General features: G+C 39.8%; 1 protein-coding gene across 2 annotated transcripts; it reads right to left on the bottom strand.

Annotated features, from left to right (window-relative positions):
* Window positions 1-236: 236 nt before the first annotated feature.
* Window positions 237-24,867, bottom strand: FAM3C (FAM3 metabolism regulating signaling molecule C). 2 transcript variants are annotated; one of them, XM_064142044.1, is made up of 11 exons: window positions 24,700-24,867; window positions 22,290-22,348; window positions 12,681-12,741; window positions 9,854-9,958; window positions 8,702-8,731; window positions 8,178-8,301; window positions 5,513-5,571; window positions 4,717-4,767; window positions 4,129-4,213; window positions 3,012-3,138; window positions 237-1,967 (listed from the first exon to the last, which is right to left on the bottom strand). In XM_064142044.1, the coding sequence occupies exons 3-11, from the start codon at window positions 12,691-12,693 to the stop codon at window positions 1,878-1,880; spliced, it is 684 nt and encodes a 227-aa protein (XP_063998114.1). In that variant the 5' UTR covers window positions 12,694-12,741; window positions 22,290-22,348; window positions 24,700-24,867; the 3' UTR covers window positions 237-1,877. The 2 variants fall into 2 exon arrangements, with proteins under 2 accessions (XP_063998114.1, XP_063998112.1); XM_064142042.1 differs by lacking the exon at window positions 22,290-22,348 and having other exon boundaries at window positions 24,700-24,866.
* Between the last annotated feature and the right edge of the window lie 1,922 nt (window positions 24,868-26,789).

Below are 26,789 nucleotides of genomic sequence, written 5' to 3'. Positions count from 1 at the left end.
ATAAACTCTTAAGTGAGACAGGTGGTAGATTCCCCTACAGTAGAAAGTTTCAAGGCCCAGCTTGACAGTGTGCTGGGCCACTTCATTTAAACTATATTCTTAGCCTGAAAGGTTGGACCAGATAATCCTTGAGGTCCTTTCCAACCTGGTATTCTGTAAACCTATGATGAAAACATATCCATAGTTTTTGACATGTCTCCCTACACGAGAAAATCTGAAAAACTTAACAAAAGCAGTTCCACTGAATAAGGTGCATTTATTGCTGTTCTACATTAAACTTGAGGGGGAAATCACATTATTTGTCAAGCTAAATAAACATACAGCACAACTCAGAATCCAGTCTTACTCTGGTACCACAGGTCTTACGAGGCAATTCTTGATATTGCTTGAAAATTTGAGCGTACAGAATTAAATTTGTCTCAGGAGACATCAACAATAAGAATGTTCTGAGTGCCACTGCATCCAGTTCATGCTGTAGGTTCCTGAGAAATCTTCTGTGGCTTCTGCACCATAGTACTAGCTGGAAGGTTTTGAAGATTGTAACAGAACTCATGTCAGCCCTTATCTGGTAAATACCAACATCATCAGTTATATCATCACTAACTTAACTTTAGCAAAACTTCAAGCTGACCCTACTGAAAAAAAAAAAACCCAAACAAGTTTCCAAAGAAAGCAATGTTTTCTTAGAGCTCTAATACAAGGCCACTTCAACTTGGTCCATTTTCCTATTCAAAAAACCCAACAACAACAAACAACCCAACACAAAAAGAACCCAAACAAACCAGAATGAAGGAAACATTGTCAGTTAAATGTTACACATTGCATAACCAAACATCTCTTAACATCTCGCTGTAAGTCAATTGCCTCAGCTCCTATTAGAAGCAACCCAAGTGGCAAAGGTTGCCTAATTGTATCTTCCGAAACAACTACTCTCTAGAAGGCAGACTGCTTGCTAACAAGCTCCTCAGGATGGGAAAAATTTATTCCCAAATGTTAGAATTAAAAGAGGAAGCTACTCCATTATGCACACTTAGTACGTGACTAGCTACTACAGCTGAACAGCCACATGGAGAATTGATTGTTAAGGAGCAGTACAAGAACTGCAATAAAGATGGAACAAGTTAACCACAGTACTGCTATTTAATATGCCAGTCTCTTCTACAAAGTAAACAGTATTTTCAAGTTAAGTACAGATCCTTTGCTTTGAAATATCCCACATACTATTTATATATTTACTTTGTCTCTCCTCCTAATAAAAATAATGTCTTATTGTGCTTCTTGTGGCATATTTGTGTTACAGTATCATGTACTCTTCCTCTGCTGGTTACTCCATTCTGATAAGGGTCCACAAAATAAACTTCTGAAGCACTTGGCATTAGAATAACCAAAGAGTTTTAATAAAAAGTGATGTTGCCATTAAAAAGGCAGAGGATAAAAAAAAATTAAAGTTCTTTATTAACTTATCACTAAAATCTACAATATTTCACAAAGGTTACATACAGCAATGTTATGCTGTTAAGAGGACAGTACAATATTTGTCAGGATCTGTTTATTATCTGCATATGCAATTTATCAGCCAGTTGATCTACAAGATATTCTATACCACAGGCAAACTAAATACTGTGCTTTTAAGAAACCTGCATAGAAATAATTCGATGTTCATTTTATTTTGGACATATTTACAAAAAGGATTTCTATGTGTGTTAGCAATAAATAATCCCAATATTCAAAATGTCAGTGCTCATGCACACACCGACAAGATGGTTGCATGCTTTAAAAATACTATTTACAGTACAGTCTCCTTCATAGCCCTCTCCTTAATAATACCAGAAAGTGCATTTTCTTCCATATTCTTTCTCCTTTCTTGTTTTTTCCATTTAGTCTTGCTTTTGAGGGATGCATCCTTCCATCTCAACAACTTCTGGCCAGCCTTCGTACTTGTTTGTGTCCTTGTTGTTCTTTATATGCTATAAACAGAAAAGACCAACCTATTACTACAGCAAAAGGATGAACAACCATGTTAACTCACAACTTTAAAAGGTATTTTATTGGCATTTATGGTTATTGAAGGCCCTGGACAAAGAGAAGACAATATTATTAGCTTTTTATGATTTGCATCAAATAAAACAATCCTTCAGTACTCACCACAGTGTAAATTTGCTCAAACAAGTGTACACTGAAACAGTTGAGCAGTACCGAGAAAGTACTTTTACAACTCATTCTGGGTGTTTATTTAGGAAGAGAGACATGCAAAGAAAAGACCAACCACTAGTAAAAGAAAAGACACTCAACTTACAAGGGACTGAGAACAATGAGTAAAATATTATTTCATGTTGAATGCCTGTTTTTTTTTGAAAGTTAGGTGTTTCTTTTTCCACCAAGCAACCACCTGCAGCAGACAAGGCACTACTGCCTCCAAGAGTTTGCTACTGTTCTTGCACTAGTTCCCACTCTTGCAAAGCTGGCAAAGAGAGCACATCTTGCTTACTCTTGTAGTATGAAGCTACCCAAACCAGAAAGTAAAGGCCAAAATTACACATTTGAAACTGTAACAGTTGAATTACTGGAAAAATATTCTGATTTCACAAGTTTTCCTACAGCAGAAATATTTTTGCTTGAGAGAAGCGCAAAGCGAACAGGTAGGAACACCAACACTTCAACCGTCATTTATCTATTGGAGGTCTACCATTGTTCACGCATCTAAAATTCAAGCATTAGGAAACAAGTTTTGAATTCTTCAGTTTAACTGGATTCATTAAGGGACAAATGATCTCCTTATTGTGATAATAAGGTCTACCCTCATAAAAGATCTTTTTCTTATTTGTGAATTGCCTTTTTTTTTTAAATCTTTGAACATTTAAAAGGAGGAAGCCAGTCCAAGAGTGAGTTTGAAAGCAGCACTGTCTACCACTACTGCAAAAGATAACATTTGTTCACAATAGGTATTTACAAAACATGCTACACTTATTAATGTAAGCTGTTAAATTGCAGTAAGTTGTAGAATCACAGACCTGTTCAAAAGGGCTTTTAGTCTTAATTCCTTTTCCACCACAGAAGACCCAGTTATCTCTAAAGCCCAGGTTAGTAATAGATGTGCTTCCTAATTCAGCAATCAGTTTCCGTGCTTCCTCATTAAGCCTTGGAAAAAAAAACAAACAAACCATAAACCAGAGATCATTAAGTGAATAAACACGTGCCCTTTGTTCCACTGAACAGTGAAAGCTCTTTCAGCTTAAATCTGATTAAACAAGGTTAATAAATTTAAGTCAGTCAATACTGAGCAAGATCTTTCAAAATCAGATAAGGCTAGTTCTGAAATCACCTGATCTAATGAGCGCTGGCTCTTTAATACTATAGTCTCAAGGAACTAGCATACAAACCTATCAGTATACCAACAAAAGCCAAGAACCCTCTCCTGTGACAATTTATACCTACATATCAAGTCATGTTAGCAATTCTCCAAGCAACCTAAAAACCTCAGCCTTTAAAGTAAACATTCTTTGCAGACTCAAGCTGAAGTCTAGATAAAGTAAAAGACATTTTAGGTTAGAAGAATGGCCTTGTCTGCTTCGATCAATTCATTCAAGACACAGGCACTGTAGGGGCAGCATTCTGCAAGTCTAATCAGAAAAGTATAATGCCTGGCAAGCAAACATACTCTTCACAGCTGTGAGCAAGCAGTTTGTTGGACCAGCCTGACACTGTCGTCTGGTACATTAATGTTCTCTCAGAGGAGTAATAAAAGTCAGCTAAGTGTACTGACTAAGCAATCACAAATTAGACAACTATTAATCTCTGGTGTTTTCAGAATTTCAAACACTTGTGATATTTATGCTAAAGGGTCTAATTTCATATCTAATTTATTGTTTCTCTGTTGTAAGAATCACAAAAGTATACATCCAACAACCTCTAGGTAAAACACATACATAACCCATTACACTTGGGTTAGTTTTAACCTAATCTGTGTCATCCCCAAATCACATTGGCATTATTAAAAAATCCTACAAGCACAGTCATCATGGAAAAGCAAAGCCTGAAGTGATTAGTGATAAAGAATGTATTTTTATTCAGTATGAAACAAACACTTTAAAGTTAAAGCAATATTTACTATCTAAATTAAGAACTTACTTGGTTGCACCATCATCATATGTTCCCATTAACACTATAGTTCCGTCCTGGATGGACTTCAGAAATTCAATCAATGGTGCCACATCTGAAAAGAGGGAGAGCACAAAATTGTTTCATTACAATCACTCCACTATTAAACACCTGCAATGCCTTCATGCAAAGAAATTCCTTTAAGTATATTTGTAAGTGTACTTATAAATGCATCAAAAATACTAAGTGGGAGAAAGATAAAATGCAGAGAGAATTCTTTCATTTTACAGCAAAATTTTCATCCATGACACAAAGACATTAATTGCTAGTAGGAACTACTAGGGAGAATGATTAATCCTATCATTCCCTTCCTTCCCAATTACTTAAGTTCCTCCAGAGATGCGCTCTCCTCACAATTACAAAAAGGTAGAGGTGAAGCACTCCCTTAATTATCACCTTAAAACACCACAGCAAGTGGAGCCTGGAGGAGAGAGAGGGACAAAAGAAAAACAAACCAACCCACAGCACCGAACACCACCACCACCCCTCAAAGCAACGATGGAAAAATGGAGGTACTTCAGTTGTTTCTCTCTAACCAGTTAAAGTAACTGCACCTACCTCCTCCCCACATGTCAAAGAATTTAGTGTCTAATGGCTCTCCTGTTTTACCTGGAAAAAAAAGTATTTGTCATCATCAAATGAAGCCAAAGTTACTTTACTGACAACATGCCCAGTGCCTTTCAATGATGCTTTCAGAAGAAGTGCTGTAGACTACACCATATAAATCAACTACTGTGGTAACTCTTAAGAATATTGTTCCTCCAAAAGCCCAATAGTTTGTGAAAGTGTAGGAAAAAAAGAAAACATGCAAACCTCTGATTTTGCTTCAAGTGGAATATAAAATAAAAGCAAGCCCACAGTCTCTAAACTCAATACAGAGAATTCACTTCATATATTTGCCTTAAAAAAATTAGTTTTGCAAAAGTAGAAAGTATACAGCTATAGGCTGCCTTTAGTGCAACATGGAAAGTAAGAAAGATTAAAGTTATACTCCATGTTTTGCTATAGATATAGACAATGGAGGCAACAAATGAAGTCAGAACACATAATATGTACCTCATGTCTTTTTCCATTTAATGAGTGCAGCAGGAATTTCTCTGGCATATCACCAAGATAGTCATGTGGAATACTGTGGTGACTGTTTTCACTACACACTTCTAGAAACAGAAATGCACTTTTTCTGCTGTCTAACAAGAAGATGTAAGTGCCAACAGCTGACATTACCTCACTGTAAAAATGCTGACTACTTTCTTTTCTGCTCCTGCTTGGGTTTCACTATCCCCAAGTATTTTACTTGATATTTTGTAAACAATTTGAAAATTAAGACCATCAGCTCACTTAAAATGTCACTTACCATTGACCAAGGCCACATTTATTCCTCTGCCAACATTATTTTTAACTCCACTCATTAAACTGAAACAAAAAAGGTTTTTTTAATAAGATAACTTCTGTTTTATAAACAAGAACAAACTGTAAGAGATAAAATAGTTACAAGTTCTCAAGCACTTAAATGAAGCAAAAATCTTGGACTTGAACTAATCTGTGTGCTCTTATGGCACCACTGAATTGATAACAGTAGATCAGTAATCTCCACTTGTATCCATTTCATTTCATCACTTGATCATCTTTGTTTCAAAGTCCATGAATATTAGAAGAGCTACAAAAAAGAAACTGCTATTAATGTATCTAAGAACATTCTTGTAGTTAAGAGTCCAAAACAAATTATTTGAGGAGCTCAGCACAGCTGCAAAGAAGAATTACTATATTGTCCCTTCTTCTGAAAAGCAAATGATGACTACAATATGTTTGTTTACTCATTTGAACTATGTCCTTCTAATACAGGAGAATATGGCTATAACCAAATTTCTCTGCAGTAGAATTTCAAATTAAAAAAAGAAAAAAGCAAAGAAAATGTGAGCTGTTAAATACATTCTAAATTATATCATCACTTTTAGAGCTCTCAAACCACACGACACCCCTATGTTTAGCCAAAAAAATCTATGCTGTAAATAACATGGAAAAATGATAGGAAGTTGCACTGCTTTTTCATGAAAATATAAAGAAGGTACAAATTCAAAACAAAGATACAAGAAAAGCATTTTTCAGAGGAGAGTTCCCAGAATTTCACTAAAAAAAGAGCTGCAAAAGTGAAAATAAGTTCTGATAGCGCTCAATACAGTTTGTGCAGTACGCTCAATATTCCAGGCTGTAGTGTGAACGTTTTGTCACCAGAGGGCAGCCGTTCACCAGTTTTACCATTCTGCCAGCACTTTACAGCCAACCAGTCATAGGAAGCTTTCGAAAGAGAACTCAAACGTTTTATTAGCAAAGCAGTAAAGATTACGACTGGTCAAACTTTCTGCTGGACATTTAAATTAACATTACGAGTCCTCTTTTTTTTTCTCCTTTGGTTCGACAGGAGCAACTATCTCTTAGTTAACCAGTAAGCTAGACATTAAAAAACTCCAATGAACAAAAACCAACTGCCAAAAAAATTAAGGGCTAAAATCTTGGACTGAAAAATATTATTTTCACTTCCACAACTTCTAAGCAATGAATCACTCTGTCTTCAAAGATATAAAGCTTCCCAGCAACCAGAATGAGAATGCAGCAAGTTTTCAACAAAAATACCATGCAGAGATCAAACTGTCCAAAGTCTCAAAATTAATCAATAATAAGAATGCAAAGCAAAACTTAGCAGCTTTTAGTCAGTACGTGCCAATGGTGAACTCATGCTCATTTTGCACACGTTCCCTGACCACACTCTGAGGCTTCACTGCAAAGAGACTCCTGCAAGCTTGAGCTAAGTCAATCTCTCAGAAGAACAGCTTGAAATTTGAGTGCTGCTTGTGTTTCTGCTAGTAACACAAAGCTAAGAAACTGCATTTAGTTCTCAAAGAGCCACATCTTAGTTGCTAGAGACAGCACTAAAAATAGTCTTAAGATCCAAAAATTAGTTACTTCAGAGACTAAAGTGACAGAAAATGTAAACCAACACTTCTATTATCTTACAGATTAATTATGCTGTTTACTGTATTACATGGGATTGCGCTGTTCAGTGAAGTTGGAAGTTTGGTTTAGACTTCATCAGCATTACCCACTGCATGTCTTATCTGAACCACTCTGTACTAACATAGTGTGTGCTGAGAAACAGCTGAACTGGAGCAGTTCAAATGAAAATGCTTAAAAGCTTGTAAGTTTAATGGGCATTAAGTAAAAAATCTTCTGACAACGCTAAAATGATGTCTGCCAAGTGGCATGCAAAACTGAATTATGTTACATGAAGCTGCAGAAACAACAGCAACAAGGAGTCCAAAACCAGATGTTAACACTCCCACTATGGGCATTACTAAAGGTTAAAAACTACATGCACAGTCTACTGATGTTACAAGTATGCTTATTAGAAATACGAGACAAAACCAAACTGTGTTTCAACCCTTCCCTCATTTCACAATTATTTTATTACCTTTGGTTGCCATCAGCAATATCAAGTAACTACTCATGGCTAAAATATTATTTTTCCCTTTTGAGGTCACCTTTGAAAAGAAAGTGGAAGTCGTGCTCTGACACTAGTACTGTGGAAATAGTTAAGTTTAAAAGATTACTTGCAAAAGACAATTCCACAGCAAAGCTTCAGCTGATGATGTTCAGTTAGAAGAATCAATTATTTAAAAATACAGTCCTTCACTGAATTACTATTTGACACACAAAAACTCCAACAAGTTGTCTGGAGGCAAATTTGCAGCTGGCATAACAAAGTCTAACTTAATTTAAGGTTTACAGACTTAAGGATAAGTGTAAGCTATCTTGTGTGTATTAAAATAGCATACATTTCTGCGTTTGCTGCCGAATATTAAATGTGCTTCATCAGAGGTTAGCATGCAAACAATTTTTTTTCATATGGTCAAACCACTGGCAAAGTGAAGCCTATGAAGAATTATTTAAACTATTGATTTTGTGTGCAAAGTGATCCAGGACAGCATCTGAAAGAAATAAGACAAGAGGTAAAAAATACTTACATATTATCTTCTACACAAATTTTAGGTCCAACTACATTTGCTGCTCCACTTGACATTTTGAATGCAAAATGCTTTTCAGGACAAGCTTTAGAGATGCCACATTTGTATCTTGGAGGTTTTGTAGCTTTCAAAAAGAAATAAAACAGCATTTGAGAGATGACACTACAGGCAGGCTAACAAATACTAGTTAGTTTTCAGAAGGAGTTCAAGAAAAAGAGCAAAGACAAACAATGCTTCATATGCACTTTCACATCATCATAAATAATCTAGGTTTCTACAGTACCTCATTATTCTACGTCTTGTTCTCACCGTGCCTCTCTCTGGCACAGTCATCAAAAGACGAACAAGTGAAACGCTGGCAAAACCCACTTTAACAGAAATTTAGGAAAACCAGGAAAAGAGGAAAATTAATTTCCATTTTCATTTAAAGCATAATTAAGACTTTCTTAACTAAGAAAATTCAACAGCCTTTGTTATTAAGCAGAAACAACTTGCAGCGGTAACACATACATATGAATACTCACAGCGTGCAGCTGCATCCAGTGCTGATCTGGCTAAAATGCAAAAAGAAAGTTTTATTATATGTTTCTATTAAAGTGTCATCTGCTATAAAATATCCTATAAAAACCTTTCTGTACCCCTGTAAAGAGGAAGTACTAAATACCTATGAATATATTGTTGTAATAAAAACATTAACCTCTACACAGTGGGAAGAGGAAAGTGATTAGGAACCGTATTTAGAAGCACTGCCTAAATTCTTGACTCTTCAATTAACACAAATAATTACAGAGACATGAAATCACCAGAGATTTATGCACTTGTGGGCACGGCAGTAAAACAGATCATCTTCCTATGGCTTTCACCAGGATGAGATTCCTTTCACCTAACATTCAAAGCCTGCAACTTGGGCATATTTGAGCTCAACCACTCACGACTCCCTTTCTTGGGACAGAAGACAGTTGTGACATCATCATGGACATACTCACAATACATCTGTAATACCTAATGACACCTGTGTCTCTTCAATGATTATTAACGATGCCTCCAGTGAGTGGCTCAGATATTGGCCCACAATCTGCGTGAACCTTACCCAAGTACCTAAAATTGTGGCAGTTTTGTAAAGAAAAGCCCCTGGAAAGATAAAGCGGCTTCAAAAGGGACCCTGAGTTTTAAGTCACCTCAGCAGCTAGACCTTTTCTGTGCAAAACCTGGGCATATTTTAAAATGTTTTGGTACTGCACATTCAGTTCTACATGGTAGCACATCTCTGCAAGCAAAAAAAGCCCACCCAAAAGATACATCTTGAATTGCTTAAGCATTAGAAAGGTAAAGTGTAGATTTACAGAAACTTCATTCAAGTCACCTAGTTTACAACACCAGACTAAGAACCAGTAAACAGAAAAAGCAGGTAAAATGATGCATACTTTGCACTGTAAGCAAGAGGCAAAAGAATCAAACTGATTAATAGAATAGGTTATATATTTCATACAGAAAACTTAATAATTTGTATATGTAATATATATGTATATATAAAATAACAGACACATTAAAAATAAGGACACAATTCTTAAGTGTAAGAGCCTAACTCAAGCTTAAAGCATAATGAGCAAGATATTCTTCAATATGGCTCAAGTAAACATTAATAAATGTCTAGAGAAAATGAAGTCATTACTTACCAAATATGTGTCCTAAGTTTGTATCCATTTTTATTTCAAACACTTGAGAGATGACATAAAACGTGAATAAAAATATTGCTACGACCACTACCAACTTTGCAGCACCTATTCAGAAGCAGAGAGAAGTTTCAAAAAATATAACTACCTGTAAATGGTAACATGAAGTTTACCAAAATTAACTACCTGAGAAATGTTTCACATTACATTACGGGAAAGTCAGAAAGAGGATGATCATTTGTGAACTCACTAAACAGAAGTAATCTGCAAGAAATGGACATTATAATGTAAGATGCAACTGAGACAGTCCATCAGGTTGCTATACCAACACATACCTGGCTTTCTGCTTTCTCCAGATTACCACAGTACAATTAATGAGCTGAAGCTCAGCAGTCAGGAGAATCCACAGACTTTTCCATGAAAATCCAGTTTAATAAAATGAACTAAGTTCATCTAACTGGCTGCTGCCCAAAGAGGACATTCCCACCTCCCCTCATTTCACTTCCCTGTTCTTAGCCACGTGTACTTGTTTCCTCAATATCTACAAACACTCTTCTTCTCTCCAACCTCCCCCCTAGAATCAAGCTACCTGTATTTTAATGTATCACACGGTATCACAGTATGATCAGGGTTGGAAGAGACCTCACAGATCATCAAGTCCACCCCTTTACCACAGAGCTCAAGGCTAGACATCCTTTTTATGTCTCAACTGCTTTGGTCAGTCAGGTCTGATGAACGAAATGGAAAAAAAAACCAACAACATCAACCCCCCTCCAAAAAAAAACCCCAACACCAACAAAAAACACCAAGCCACAAGAAAAAGCCAAAACAACAAAGAAAAAACCCTAGCAAACCAACACAAAAAACCCCTCCCATTTCCTTTTCCAACAAATTTCAATTGTAGACATTCAAAGAGTGATTTAGAAGCCTGAAAGGTCCTTTTTGTCAAAGGCTCAGGTAGCATGAAGTTTTAAAAGCCTCACATTCTCCCATCATGAGGTCAAACTACCTCCCAGGAAAAGAGTTGGAAGCATACAACCACAGCAATTCCCATCTAATGGAAACTTGGGTGTATATGGTACTGCCATGATCCCTGCCACTTCTTAGCATAATTTTCAATGGATTTTTACAGAACACTCCAGTTTAGCTTATTATAAAATACCAGCTCACTGACAGTAGAAGTTAGGTTAGGAATCTTCTGATCAACATTCTACCTCCCTGTCTCATCTCCGTGTGGAAGAAGCAACCTTACAGCATGCTTCAGTTTCTCACATTGCCAGTCAAGTAAATCCTTCGGGAAAAAAAAAACCAAAGCTCATGTACTCCTACAGATCCCAAACTGCTGCTGTAATCTGCTGTTCAGAAAAACTTAAAATAGACAGATTACTCAGTCTTCAGGATGAGAGATATTAATCAATCCTTTCTAGGGGCTAAAAAGGATAGAGATAGAAAAAGCAATGAAATATTAAGAGACACAACTGTGCTTGCTTGTAGTTTGCCCTTCCTCCCACTTTCCTTTTCATGTGTGAGCACATAAATATACACAAAACACAAACACAAATGTAATTTGAAAACATTATGCTGGAACTCCAAAGGTTATTGTGCTCGAAGGTAAGTGAACCACATCTAAGCACCAGAGAAAACAGATGACCTGAAAATATGTTAAGTAGAGAAAAGGCTTTCAAAGCAACACTGCTTAAAAAAGACAAGATTTTTGGAATGTGTGAACCAGCAAGTGGCCCTTGGAAAGCATGTTGTCTCAGCAGTAGTGATAGGAACAGGAACTCAGTCTGAGCACTAACCACCCCCCATATCCTGAGTCTTTCAACTGAACTACAAGCAAACTTTCTGAGGAAGATGTGAGAAATCTAGAAAATTCTTCTAGCAGTTGAACCAAAACCAACCTCTTTGCTAAAGGTTAACATTCTATAGACTGCAGTGTCTTCTTTGTCTGTGGTTGTAGTGACAAAAGTCATTAAATGGAACAAAAAACCCCATGAGGTCACAAAAACCCAATTTTTCAGATGATTTATAGCCATCTCCTAAAACCTGCAGCATTTATCAGATTTATTTCACTGCTCCCAGTTATACATGTTGAAGTTAATAAAACAATTTCAAAGAAATAGTGACAAAAATCAGGACCAGTTAGGAAAGTTTATGTGCAACCCTCTTGGAAAAAAGCATTACTCTCTCCTGGAAAAGCTAACAGTTGCTCCTTCTGCAACTTTACAATTACTGATAAAAGCACAACGCGTAGTAAACTCGAAACTATTCAACTGCCTCACAGGCTACTGCAGAGAATAGTCTAAAGTACTATTTTATTTCAGTGCTGTATTGGCAAAGATCTTATTTTTACAACCCCTACACCTTCTGTCAAGTAAGATCAGTTCTCAAAATCTGTATCACGGTAGCTTATCTCTGAAAAGAGCTAAGTTACAGCTTTCAAATTCCCAGTAATCATTGCATTGAGGAATTTTCAGACACTATAATAGTGCATAGAGCTTCTGGTTGGGATATGAGGCAGGGAAGAAATCACTGAAGACATCAGTGAGCTATTTCTTTATTCTTTCATCATTTTACAGAATTAGTAGTCAAAGTACTTCCAGTCACGCCAACTTAACCAGTCACTGCACATCAGCTGAATTATTTTAACTAGCTGCTTGCTCTTAGATCATCTCAACTTTCAAAGTGAGTCATATTAAAAATCAAATGGAACAGCAATCTCTGTTATGTCCCTTAAGTTTACTTTAAAACTTTATTATTAAAACTTGATAGTCTACAGCTAGCATTTCACAAGTGATAAAATTCAGATTTTACCAAGTGTACCTACCTGCTATTCTCATGTTTAGTTTTCAGCCAGCTAATGACACTCTTACATGAAAAATAGCCACCTAGGGAAAAAGAAAAGCACAGCATTGTAATTACAGACAATTCAAGAGAGACACTGAGGTGCTGGAACGTGTCCAGAGAAGGGCAACAAAGCTGGTGAGGGGCCTGGAACACAAACCCTATGAAGAGAGGCTAAGGGAGCTGGGGTTGTTTAGCCTGGAGAAGAGGAGGCTCAGGGGTGACCTCATTGCTGTCTACAACTACCTGAAGGGAGCTTGTAGCCAGATGGGGGTTGGTCTCTTCTCCCAGGCCGGCAACAGAACAAGGGGACACAGTCTCAAGTTGTGCTGGGGGAAGTATAGGCTGGATGTTAGGAGGAAGTTCTTCCCAGAGAGAGTGATTTGCCATTGGAATGGGCTGCCCAGGGAGGTGGTGGAGTCACCATCCCTGGAGGTGTTCAAACAAAGCCTGGATGAGGCACTTAGTGCCATGGTCTAGTTGACTGGCTAGGGCTGGGTGCTAGGTTGGACTGGCTGATCTTGGAGGTCTCTTCCAACTTGGTTGATTCTATGATTCTGTGAAATAGGCACTTTCATGATAACAGTAAAAAACCCATAGATTTTCTGGTCAATATCAGTATGGCAATTGTCCTGAATACTTAGTTCTTAACACTCAAAGCAAAGGTAATAAGATTTAGGAAGAATTTCTTATGTACTGTCTGTCTTTGCTACTCCATGAAACAAAAGTTCTCAAAACATTCATTTAATCAAATTCACTACAAATTCTGTCCAGCTTTCAGCTCTTTAATTTGTGATATCTAAGCAGTCTATTTCCTAAAGTTATGTGTTAATAATCAACAACTTTATCTGCATTACTTCAAAGTCCTAGTAACTTTCAGAGGCAATCTGTTCTTTGGCCACACAACATAACAAACTATGATTTGGAGAGAAAACTTAAGTACTTTGGCCCTCAGGATACTGAAGTGCTGTGGCCTAAGCAACAGGGCCTGAACCAAAGTTGACCTCTAGATGAACATCCCAACTAAACACTAGATATTATCAGTATCCACTTATTAGTGAAATATGTATTACCCTTAGCATCTATTATCAGTTAACAAAATGTGTGCGTCTATCAGTGAAAGCATTTATCTGTCATAAAAAAGAGGCAAAAAGAACCTGCCAGAGTAGATAAACTTTAATTTTCAAAGTCTGTGAACAAAATTATTCGAAGCTCTCTCTCCCCTGCCCATCTACAGAAAAATATCAACATTAAAATAAATGTTGTCTGTATGCCATCACTTTATGCAGCATTATGCTAAGCTATAAGCCAGCTCTCCTGAACTACCTGGAAACTACCTGCCTCGAGTTTACCAGGAACAGGCTCTAAATGTTTCCACACAGTTGGCCTGCATAGCTAGCATGACATTGTGATGAGACTGCACATCACAAGACATCCTGCCTACACCTGAAAGTCTTCTGCCAAGATGGGAAGTCCTGGAGATACACAGATGATCCAGAGGAGCCAGGATAAGGTCAGAGATTGTCTGCCTCCTCTTCCCAGCACCCTGTGAAGCCGCTGAAGAGTCAGAAGTCTCAGCGGCTGACAAGACAGTAACAGAATTCCCTGAAAGCATTTGGGTACTGTTTGAAGCTGTAGCTAGTCGCACACGTTGGGAGACTAATATTTTGTGAGTAAATACTTAAAAGTCTCTTGTAATTCACCAGTTGCCCTCTGCCATAAGCAGAATGGAGCTTCCCGAGTCCATCTAGTGGATAAGCTGTATAATTAACCATAAGCAGTATAGTGACTGCAAGAACCTTCTCTTCCAGTATAATGTTTGCATTTGCCAGTTATTTCTTAAAGTGTTCTAGTTTCATCTGTTCCCAAACCATGCATTTCAAAATTTGTAAATAAGTTTTCTGGCAAGATTTAATGTTAATAAACCATTTTCATAGTTATTAACAATCTTTGCCTGAATAGCAAAATTAATATGGATTCTTAATTTGCATAACTCGTAACAGTTGGCATCATTCCTAGGATAACATTTCCATTATCAATTTGATAGCCTGCATAGATTGTACTTGAGAAATGAGCACATAAAAACAAGCAAAGATGAGAGGAATTTATAAGGTCAGGAGAAATTTGTATTCTGATTTGAAAAACATCCCAAAATCAACAATTATATTTAATAAAACAGAAAGTAATATACTTTAAAAGAGACATCAAGCACAGCAAAACAAGAGAGCAGTAACAAAGAAAACAATTCAAGAGCAGCTCTCCAGTATCAGGGTCAGCAACAGGTTACTGCTGCAAAAGTGTAACTGCTCATTGTTAACTGTACCAGAACTGCTGTATGTAAAACAAACTTTTTTTCTGCTCTGATTAAACACACAAAAGCTACTGTGCTCTGTAAGCAACCTGGACTTTTAACTGAGACCCATATGCAGTCTTTTCTAAGTCTATTGTAAAGCATAATCCCCACATAGATAATGCTAGACAGCAATTACATGACCTCAGTAAAACTACTAAGGGGTAAAACAATCAGGTCCACTTTGCAAAGAACTGCGAAAGCAAAAAGAAGAAACAGACACCTTTGTCTTTTACTTCCAAGGTCCCATTTAAAAAGTGTTTTCAAAGATGCTGAGATGAACTGTTCTCAACACTCACTGTTTGTAGCTATAAAGTTGATGGAAACCAACTTTTCAGGTACAAGGATAAACAAGAAGTACAAAAGAAGGCTGTAAATCATCATAAAATCTGATGAAATACAAGAAATTTGCTCTCATAACCTAGTCTACAAAATGCAAGTTGGTGTCCCCTATGTCTACACTATTACATGCAAATCTGTACCTCGATATGCAGTATGGAATCTGTACCTCGAAATGCAGTACCTGTATCAGCCTGAGATGCTTTCAGTTCAAGTCAGAGGGAAATTTCCCCTCCAACACAGTTTTGAAGTTTGTGTATTTTCAGAAATGGTAAAATAACGTTATGCCATGTTATATACTTCTGCCTGTATTTACTATCTGTTTATATGACTAGCATACCAAATGCCCTGTACTAGAATTAGATAAGCATTCAAAATTACTTGGTACCAAAGAAGAAAAAAGAAAAAAAAGCCGCCACCACCACACAAAACCCACACAAAAAAAAGAGGCTTGAGCTTTTATTTTTATTTCTGAGTCATAAGCAGATTAAGATGGTGTTTGTTTTTTGCAGCAAGCAGCCTTCCTTCACGATTAGTAGATGCATTTTTTTCCTGTCAGAGAGCAACTAATATAAATAAGCAGGTTTACCTTTTACATACCTGGTAAAATTCAATCCAATTCGGAGTGGTGGTGATGATTTTCTACTCAAAATTATAGTGCATTACATGCGTCAGGGACAGCATTAGCTATTCTTATGCAAGCTCTGGTTTTAAACCAGTGCTTGTGTCAATCTGAATTACATGCTATGGATCAAACAGCTGAGATAGCTGAAATCATTCTGAGTCTGAATATGAGTAGGAATCTAGGCTTCTAATACAAGACACATTCCCTTACCTACCCGATTGCTTGTCTTCTGCTAGACTGTGCATATGTTTTCCACTGTGTTTACAAAATTAACTTCTTTTCAAAATGATGAAGGGCAAAAATGGAAATTTTTTACATCTTTTAAAATGTAACTACTGTAATTCAATTTTATTGTCTAATAGTGCACCATTTTTGGCTGTGATCCAAGTAGTTGTTCAATACAGGCACTCATACATCCATATTAGTTCTTTGTGGTTGGGACAGAACTCCATGCAGGCACAAGGTTTGTCCACACCAAACAGTTTACAGACTCCAGCACATGGTTTTGTCTTTTACTATTTTCCTGCTTTGAGACAAATACTAATACTACCATGAAGAATAAATATTAACTTCTTATAAAAATGATACCACTTGAATTGCATTCGTCCACATGTGTAAGATTCAGCTTGGTATTCTGACAACACTGAATTAGACCTAATGTGTCTGCTTGTTAAAATGAGATTTTCTTTTACTTCTATTAATGAAGTCCATGTAAATTTAGGAAATGAAACCCAAACTTCTTCAGAAATTATAAATAGGCAAAGGAGCCACTGTTGCATGTCCTGTGTTGCAAATTCTGCTACGTGGTTTCACTTCTAAGAGTGGAAATATACATTTTGATACCTAAGGTGTATGACAAACATTTCCCAAACGACGTGTCAAATCACTGACCATGGAAGCTTTCAGTAGTGGCATCAATCCAATATTTTATCTTAGACAACACACAGACTAGCCAGTCTGAAACACAGAAAAGCTCTCCTAAATCTGAGACGCTCCAGATCAAAGTACCATTGCCTTCTTCCCTCTGAGAATGAAACTCAATCCACATTCCTGTTGCATTTGACAACACAAACTCCAAAACCTATAACAAACTGCACACTGCTGTTATACCCATTAAAGAGAATCTAAATCCTGTGTTTTGTAGGATGTGATAAAATCACAGAGAAATTCAGATAGATAAAATCCTCAAGGACAGATTATTGAACCTCATTCACCCACCTGCTTTCAAACTTCATCACAGACAACTGAAACACTGCTGCAACTACTACCTCCTGAAAAGTCCAAACCTACCAATTTGTTTTCTATCACGGTGTTTCAAGAAACAAGTTACCACCTCAGTCTTGTAAGACAGCAGAGTCTGTTCAATCTTTCCATACAGGAAGGAGTAAATAAAGCTTGCAATGCATTTATCTGCAAGATCACCAAGTCTCAGTCAAACCAAGGTGTTGCCAGATTCCAGCAGACATTTCAAATGTACAATGACTTTTTCATCTTTGTATCAGTAAAATAATACTAAGCCTGCTATCAGAATAACCCATCACTACCAGAAATCTTATCTCAGTAGAACTGCCATACAAAAAGGTTACGAATCTGAAGAACAATTAACAAACATTATTATGACTTGATCTAACTACAAAGCCACCACCGCAGGTATTTGAGGCTACAGCGGTATTGGAGGTTACAGTGCAGCAGTTCACACTGGGGCTCATTATAAATACAGTTACCAAGCAAACAAGCAGAACAGGAAAGAAGCATTAAAAAGACTTCTTCTATAGGTCCACTTCTATAGGTTTACTGCAGGAAGACGTCTGCTTCTCTGCACTATATTAATCCCTGAGCAGAGCCACATTCCAGATCGCAGCTTTAAGGCATCAGAACAAGATCATCATCTTCCGAGTGAGATCAATTTACCACACAGACCATCACATGAACTTCACCACAGAGCTGCACAAGAAGACTGCAGACACAGCATGCATGACGTGGAGATCCTATTTACTTTGCAAGACACAGAGGATCAAGGGACATCACTATGTTGCTAACAAAAAAAAAGTTTTGATACTACTAAGTATTTAAGCTTCTTTAACAAAAGCTCAGCATGATTTTAGCTGAGCTCAGGCTAATATAGGTGACACTGCAGTGGGTGTTTATCACAGGCCACCTGACCAAAAAAGAAGTCAATAGGCTTTCTACAGACAGCTTAAAGTGGCCTTGTGATGACATGCCATGATTACCATGTGATTACTGCAGTACTTTGGCTACTCTGTTATTTGCTGGAAAAGCAAGGCAGCAAGGCACAAACAGTCCAGGAGGTTCCTGCAGTGAGCTGGTAACTTTTTGATACAGGTGGTGGAGGACCCTACAAAGAGGGATTTGAAGATCTGGTGCAGCTTCTCCCTGCAGTGGCCATTAGATGACAGAATTCAGGATCATGCAAGGAACTAGCAGAGTAGTAAATAGGTTTGCAGCCCTGGACTTCAGGAAACCCAACTCTGACCTCTTCAGAGACCAACTTGAAGGAATCCCACAGGTAAGGATTCTAGAAGAAGTGATCCCAAAAAGAGGTGGCTAATAGCCAAGCATCACCTCCTCCAAGCTCAAGACTCCCCATGAATAAGAAATCAAGCAAGTGAGGCAGGAGACCTGCATGGATGAGCAAGAAACTTCTTTTGGGGCAGGGAAGAAGAATGAAATAAGGAAGCTCACTGTGTGTAGAAAAAAAAAGACTGGCCACTTGAGAAGACTAAAGGAATGTTGCCAGAGTACGAAGAGATGAAACAAGGAAGGCTGAGGCACTCTTGGCATTAAATCTGGCAAAGGATGCAAAGCAATAAGGGCTTCTTCAAGTACATCAGGAGCAAAAAGAACACCAGGCAAAATGTGGGCCTGCTGCTCAATGAGGTAGGTGTCATGGTGACTGACAATATAGAGAAGGCAGAGCTACTGAATGCTGTCTTTGCTTTGGTCTTTACTGCTAATACTGGCTCTTAGGAGCCTCAGCCTGTGGGCACAAGACAGAAAGCCTGGAGGGAAAGATTCTCCTCAGTCAAGGAGAATTGAGTTAGAAGTCATCTAGACAAGCTGGACACCCACAAATCCACTGGCCCCAATGGGATGCACCCATGAGTACTGATGGAACTGGCTAAGGTTAATGCCTTAAGACTTAGAGGGAATCTTACCAATGCTTGGATATCTAAAGGAAGTCAAGAGAATGGGACTAGGGTTTTTTCAGCAGTGCCCAATGATGGGACAAAGGCCAATGAGCACAACAAAGGAGGTTCCACTTGAAGAAAAATTTCACCACTTTGATGAAGCACTAGAACAGGGTACCAAGAGAGGTTCTGTAGCCCTCTCTGAAGACTTTCATTTGGATGAATTCCTGTGCAACCAAATCTAGGCAAACCTGCTTTATTTACCAGGAGAATAAGGACTAGATGACCACAGGAAGATGCTGTGGAGTGGGATCATATTGCAGGTATGAGACTGCTGTTAGGGACTAAAAAGTTCCATGATGCATTCAGAATTGCAGTGCTCCAGTGGCATAGGCAAGTCATTACTACTGGTCCATATTAGCATTGGACAGCCCATCATTTGAGAGTGATGAGGTGGAAGATGCTCACAAATGAATAGGAATAGAGTTCCTATGGAGCCAGTCCTGAAGGGCAAAGGTGTCCAGGAAGGCCAGACATTCTTCAAGAAAGAAATCTTACAGGCACAGGAGCAAACCCTCCCTCTGTGCTGAAAGATCAGCAGCAGGGGAGATGACCAGTTTGGCTGAGCAAAGAGCTTTGTCTGAGACTCAGGAAAAAAGAGAGTTGATGACCTTTGGGAGAAAAGAAGCAGGCAACTCAGGACTCCAAAAGACGCTGAGAGATTATGCAGAGAAAATTAGACAACAAAAAAAAAAGTTTCTATAAATACATTAGGAACAGAAGGAGGGCTAAGGGGACTATCTATCCTTTACTGGATGTAAAGCATGGTGATAAAGGATAAGGAAAAGGCTGAGGTACTTAACGCCTTCTTTGCCGCAGTATTTAACAGGAAGACCAGTTGTTCCAAGCGCCCAGCCCCTTGAGCTGGAAGACAGCGAGTGGAATGAATCCCACATAATCCAAGAGATGGATTGAGATGGGCCAAGGCCAGTTGTATGAGGCTTAACTAGGCCAAACAATGCATCCTGTGCTTGGGTCATGACACCATCATGCAACACTACAACACCAGGGAAGAGTGGCTAGAAAACTGACCTGCAGGAAAGTGCCTGGAGGTGTTGAGTCAACAGCTGGCTGAATGTGAGCCAGCAGTCTGCCCACGTGGCCAAGAAGGCCAAGACCATTCTGGCCTGCATCAGGAAGATGGTGGCCAGCAAGAGTAGGGAAGTGATTGTCCCCTGGGCACTGGCAAGGCCAGGCTTGAATACTGTCTTCCATTTGGGGGTCTCACTACAGGAAAGTCATTGACTTGCTAGAGAGTGTCCAGAGAAGGGCAACAAAGCTAGTAATGGATTTAGATAATGAGTACTAAGAGGAGTGGCTGATAAAACTGGGGTGGTTTAGCCTCGACAAGAGTACCTGGAAGGAGGCTGTAGCGAAATGGGGGTCTGCCCCTCTCAAGTAACAAGTGACAGATTGAGAGGAAATGGCCTCAAGGTGAGCCATGAGAGGTTTACACTGGACATTAGGGGGAAAAAAAGTCACTGAAAAATTGTCAAGCCCTGGAACAGGCTGGTAAGGGAGGCGGTTGAGTCACCATCCCTGGAAGCATTCAAATGACAAATGGCACATAGGAACACAATTTAGTGGTGAACTTGGCAGTGATAAGTTAACAACTGGACTTAAAGGTCTTCTCCAGCCTGTAAAATTGTATTATCCTATAATGAAGTTGGTCAGTCACATGATCCTGAGCAGCTCTAAAGTGATTCATTTCCTCCTACTCAAAACACAGAGACAACAAGAAAAACTACAATCTCTAGACCACGAAAGGATCAGACCAAAGATCTATAACCTGCCTTCTGGCTGAGTGCAATCTACCTGAAACCAATAACAAACATGTAAGCTCGATCAGAGAAGAATTAATTTCACAGCAAGTAAAAATTGTAGGCACAATGCATTCTTTATTATATTTTTATGTATACACACTTTGTATACTTCAATAATTAACAACTGGTGCACAGCCTACTAACGTCCAACACTGACATCTTTGACTCCAACTAAAATCTAAGAATTCTCACAGGTGGGAAAAATTAAAGTTATGTAGGATACTAAGTTACTGTATATCATATATGGAGAAAACTGTCAGATTAAGTAAATGTTAACCAATTTGAGGAACACTATCCCCCAGTGACAGAAAGGTGCTTACCACAGTGAGCTTACCACCGAGACTCTATACACAGCTGACATGAAGATGCTAATATGCCATCATTATACAGTAACAGCATCTGATGCCATGCCTCTCTGGATTGTGTTGTTCTAAGAAATATACTAATTAATTCAGAAATTCCCAAATTAAACTTCTGCCTGAACTGACTCAAATGCAGCCATAAATTCATTCAAGTGTCACTGATGTTCAGATGAGCAGCAAGCAGACAGCCACAACACTTCCCTCAATCACTTCACCTGGTACTTGCAAGAATATCCAGGCTAATCCAAAAGCAGAAAAAAGTGTGCCTGGGAGAAGGTCAGCAACTTTCTAACAGCAGTAGTAGTAGTAGCTTATACAGGCTTCAGTGACTGTGAAATAACAATATCAAGAGAGATCAAACAAGCAAGTCTTTGCTATTCGTTTCTTTTCTCCTCCGATAAAAGAAAGATTTAGAAAGAGTAGGAGAGGGGAAAGAAGCCAGTCAGAAGAAAGTCTTCTCTCACAAACAACACGAGCCTTACAAATGAGCAGAAGACTGTAATCTATTTTGAAGTTAAGATTTTAACTGGACATGAGGACTACTGTGCTTTTGTACACAGAAACACACTGTGCAACTTTCTGCCATTAATATTCAGTCAACAGCAGTGCACATTAAATGCAGGGCAGCTCCTTCTGTCTTGATGGTTTTTCAAGGATTCTCACCCTCTCCCAAAGACTCTCTCCATCTCTTCCAGCACTAAGCTCCAAGAGCTGTAATTCAGGTTTTGAATTTTGCATAAATCCTACGATGTCTCAGCAGACTTTTAAGGCACTATTATTGTAAACCTGTGCGCACTGTCTTGTGGCAATCATTTTACTGTTAACAGCACTGGAATTACTGTAATTGTTTCACAGTTTAGAAGGATCACTTTGCAAAGTCGTACCTTTGGCAGAAACCAAGTTTGTCCATAAATTCTTGGCATTACTTCAGGAAAAATGTGATCTGCAATAGTATCAGAAATCAGTCTTACAATAAGACTGAGCACATCCAAGATCCTACTGTTCTGCGCCTTACTTCCCAATGCTCCTAAAAGTTGTCTGCTAATCTCATGTGTCAGCCTTCTGACTTCACTAGGGTTTCATGTCTAAAAAACAGAACCTGAGTAACAACTTATCTTTGAATGATTTTGCAGAATCATAGAATTCTTTTAGTTGGAAAAAGACCTCCAAGATCACTGAGTCCCAACCCATCATCAACCTAACACCACTGTACCCATTAAACCATAGAATGGTTTAGGTTGGAAGGGACCTCAAAGATCATCTAGTTCCAACTCAAAGAGCATCTAGTTCCATGTCCCAAAGTGTTATGTCAACACATTAATCGAACATCTCCAGGTACAATGACTCCACCACCTCCCTGTGCAACCTATTCCAATGCCTGACCACTCTCTCTGTAAATATTTTTTTCCTTACATCCAACCTAACCCCCACCAGCACAGTTTCAGGCCATTTCTTCTTGTCCTGATACCAAGGAGAAAAGACTGACCCTCACCTCACTACGACCTCCTTTCAGAAGGTTCGGGATTTAAGTCTTAAGGAACAAGTTCTCCCTGTTTGCTGATGATTCATCTTATGAACATCTAACCTTAAATCTGTAAGCAAATCGGCATTTTTGCAGCTTACACAGCACTGATCCTTCTTACAATCTTATAGAAAAAAATAAAACCCCTTCCTGCACAACGTGCTAGGATTTAAAAACTCAGTTCTAAAGACTGGCTTGCAAAAGCTCCACTAAATTCTCAAGCTCTGTCTATATTATCACATGTAATACTCATTACAGGTAGAGCATGTATGCCCAAAGCACTTGGACCGCACTTAGACTCACCAGTAACTTGTAGGTACCCTAAGGCAGCTTTGGAACCAGGGACTTCTACACACTAAGTGAAATGTTGGCAAGAGATAAAGGCAATAGCCGTCAATGAACAAGGTGATATTATTACCCAACTACACCAAGCTATTAGCTTGTGAAGAGCCTACCTGCAGGCTTAAAGCACGTCACAAAACCTGTTTTGCCACACAGAAAACTATGTAAACCAAAGCTTAAAAACGTTTTAATCCTACTTCAAAGAATCCCTGGGAGGGCATATGTGCTAATGAAGATATTCATATCTCGATTAGTTTCACAGGCTTGAAAAAAACAAAAATCAACCCAACAAACTGTAGTATACAGTCATTCTTTAGGCATTTCTATGGGGTATTTTTTTTTGTTGTTCTTTTTGGGGTCTGGGGGAAGGGTTGGGGGTTACAAAGAACACCTGGTATATGCTGAAATCTTTACAAAAGTTTGGAGTTATTCCGTTATCATTTAACTTCTTTTAAATGTGAGAAAACGGAAAAATAAACAAGCCAAGCGAGTTACACAGAGCCTTAGCAGCTCAGGCGATAGGTGAAAACAGAACTTTAGATATGGCAGTATTTACCTACCTACTAAAAAAAAAAGTATATTAACTCCTACGTTTGCTGCTACTTCAGCAACCCAGAGGCTAGAAAACCAAGATACTGCTTCGACAAGCGCCTCTGCAAACCTGGATGCGCTGCACGTTCTCCTGTATCAGTTCACAACTGTTCTCTGAACAGTGTATTTAGTGTTGAACAGGAGTTGCGCCTCCTAACCCCCATGCCAGCAGGGCCCACAATCCGGTATTTATCAGAGGCTAAAAACACTGAACAGCAGCACTATTTAACTTTCACCGCGCTCTTTGGGTTGTGTTTTGGTTTCTTATTTATTTTTTCCAGCACCAAAGGCTGCCTACGTGCAAACACTTCTCTAAGTGGACTGAGGCGTCCAGCTTCGCCTAGAGCCACCTCCACACGGTGCCGCCTCCTCCTCCGTCCCCTTGCCTCCGGCGCTCGCATCGGTACGGGGCGGAGAGCAGTTGCTGCTGCCGCTGGGCCAGGCTGGCTGCAAGCCGACGGAGGGGAGCAGGGGAGACCTCGGTCAACTAGGCGCCTGGCTGGTTGCTCTGACAGGCCCCCAGAGACAGAGGTACTGCCCGTGTCTGACCGGTGCCCAGTCCTGGCTCGCCTCATCCCTCCCGCTGGCAACCCCAGTGGCAACTCCTGGGCAGGAGGGGATGGCGGAAGAGCCAGACGGCCCAGGGAAGTTGCACCGCCCGGGGAAGCCGTCAAGCAGAGGCAGGGGCAGGCAGCCAGCACTATCCTGACGCGGCTGCCCCGCGCAGAGCGCAGTGATGCGTGCCGGGGTGGTGGGGGCCGCCCTAGGGAGGGTGCGGGCGCCTGCCTGCCTGCCTGCCTGCCTGCCTGCACAGCCCTGCAGAGAACGCGAGCACCTACCTGGGCTGTGCGGCCGCCAGCACGGCCACGTCTCGCAGCCTCCTCCCGTCCCCTCAGCGGCCGCGCCGCGCAAGCTACCCGCTAGCGGCGGAGCAGGAAGCGAAGCAGGGCCGCCACCGTTGAGGCTAAAGGAAGGCAGAGGCGACACGCTCGCCCCCTGTCGGTGGCGGACCGGGCGCTCGGAGGCACCGCCCCACAGCCCCTCCCCCGCCCACCTTCGGCGTCGCCGCGTTCCAGTGCTGCCGCCCACGCCTGTATTTCGCCGCCGCTGCGGAGTTCGGGGCAGTTGGGGGCGGGCTAGGTGCTTGCGGGTCGCTGTGCGCATGAAAGCTCTGGGCAAAACTATTTCTCGTTGCCCTGAGGGTCTTCCTACGTGCCTCCTGAGTCGGCTGGCCTGAGACACCAACCACCGCCTCATAGCGCCGCGGAGACCCCAGGGATCCCCGGCAGTGGCGAAGGCTCCCGTCGCTGCACCTGCCGCGTCCCTCCGCGCCGTACTCGGGGGCACCGTGAGCAGACTGGGCGTAGATGAAGCCAAGCTGGCATGGTGCGGGCGCCTCTCATGGGAAGGCCTGTTTGGGGCTACACATTTCTGGATAATGTAATGACAGCTGATAGTAGAAAGATCCCTTGCGAGGGTGTACAGAGCCATAGCCACCTACCCACAGGCGAGCGAGCGACGGTTGCCAGGCGTGCCGTGAAGTCAGACTGGTGCTGGGGAAAGGACTGGGGGACCATTTGAAACGCTTACATTTTAAAGACCTTTTTAATTCCCTCCAAACACACCTTCCATTACTGAACAGAAAAGGCACTGTGTGCTGTAAAAAAACCCACAACAATAAGCACAACTTCTTTTAAAAAACTTTTAAACGACTTTTTTTGATGAGTAGGATGGTGCTGATCTGTTACTGTATAAGAATAAAGGTAATCTCTTCCTTGACTTCATCTTTGGCTATGCTGTGTGGCTGCTGTTTTCTTCATTTTCTCCTTTTTTTGGCCCTAATATTCCTCTCATCCCTCCATAATTTAACATAGGCAGGGTGAAAAGCTAGAAGGGCACCATTTTATTGTGTGGAAGAAGATTTCTCATGGTCTAACTCTGATCAGCTGGACTGTTGCTGGATAGGTACAAGAAGGTGCTGTGGCATCAGCCAGCCAGTCACATTCTGCCTGTTCCATGACTGTCAACATCAGTGTGGCACTTCTCTTAGAAGACAGCAAAGCCACAGATGAAACACAGGGCATAGTGCACATCATCAAAGTCAGATAGACAAAAAGAAGTTTCCATGTCTTATTTTAACCACATCTGGTCCACACATCATTCTTATGATGAGTTTAAAAGAACATGCTTTGATACAAACTGCTCCTTGGTATGGACTGGTTATTTGAATGTCAGTCAGTTAATTTCTATAGTAAATTCCTCACAACACACTGTCATTTCAGGGTACAGTAATCCCTAAATGAGCAAAGAAATCCCTGTGGGATTCAAGAAAAGAAAGTCTTTAATTCTGGATCATGAAATAGATACAATTTTACAGTAATTTAAGTGCTTAATATATGAAATTTCACTGCGTTGCACTGATTGCTAGGAGACATTATGTATATAACAGCCTAGTAAGGTCCGTTTGCTAAAGGAGAGACTGGCTCCTTTGATAAGAGAAAGTTTGCAATAGAGACAAACATTTTACAAAGATTACATAAGCACTAATATCAAATTGAAACAATAAATAGCATTATCTCTACAATAACCAGCACCTCAGAATATGTCTGTATGTAAGTCAAAAAAATAAGAAAGCCTTGAGAACAACTGCAAATAAGTCCTACTGGTTATTTGTCTGGCTGAAAGGGTGCCACAGCACACACCAGGTGGCCATAGTTCCCTGGAAATGTGGCAGCTGGCAGAAGCCCAGATAAGAGGGAGTATGCTAGCCCCCTGTGTGTCTCAAGAAGACTCCAAGTTCTTTTCCTTAATTTGCTTTGTTTTTTCCCCCTTTTCTTTTAGTTTCTTTTTTTTTCCCCCTGTGAATTGCCTTAATATGAAATGGCCATGGCTGGTTAAGTGGAGGTCTTCCATAAGAAGCACAAATAAT

Source organism: Pogoniulus pusillus, chromosome 4 (genome assembly GCF_015220805.1).
Source record: "Pogoniulus pusillus isolate bPogPus1 chromosome 4, bPogPus1.pri, whole genome shotgun sequence".
Taxonomy (NCBI): domain Eukaryota; kingdom Metazoa; phylum Chordata; class Aves; order Piciformes; family Lybiidae; genus Pogoniulus; species Pogoniulus pusillus.
Note: the sequence above shows the minus strand (reverse complement) of the source record. Positions and strands in the feature narration are given on the sequence as shown.

Coding starts and splice junctions, on each gene's coding strand:
- FAM3C (XM_064142044.1), bottom strand. Junction 8,732..9,853: donor AAACTTAGGACACATATTTG/GTAAGTAATGAC, acceptor TTTGCATTTTAG/CCAGATCAGCACTGGATGCA. Junction 8,302..8,701: donor ACTGGATGCAGCTGCACGCT/GTGAGTATTCAT, acceptor TCTTTTTGAAAG/CTACAAAACCTCCAAGATAC.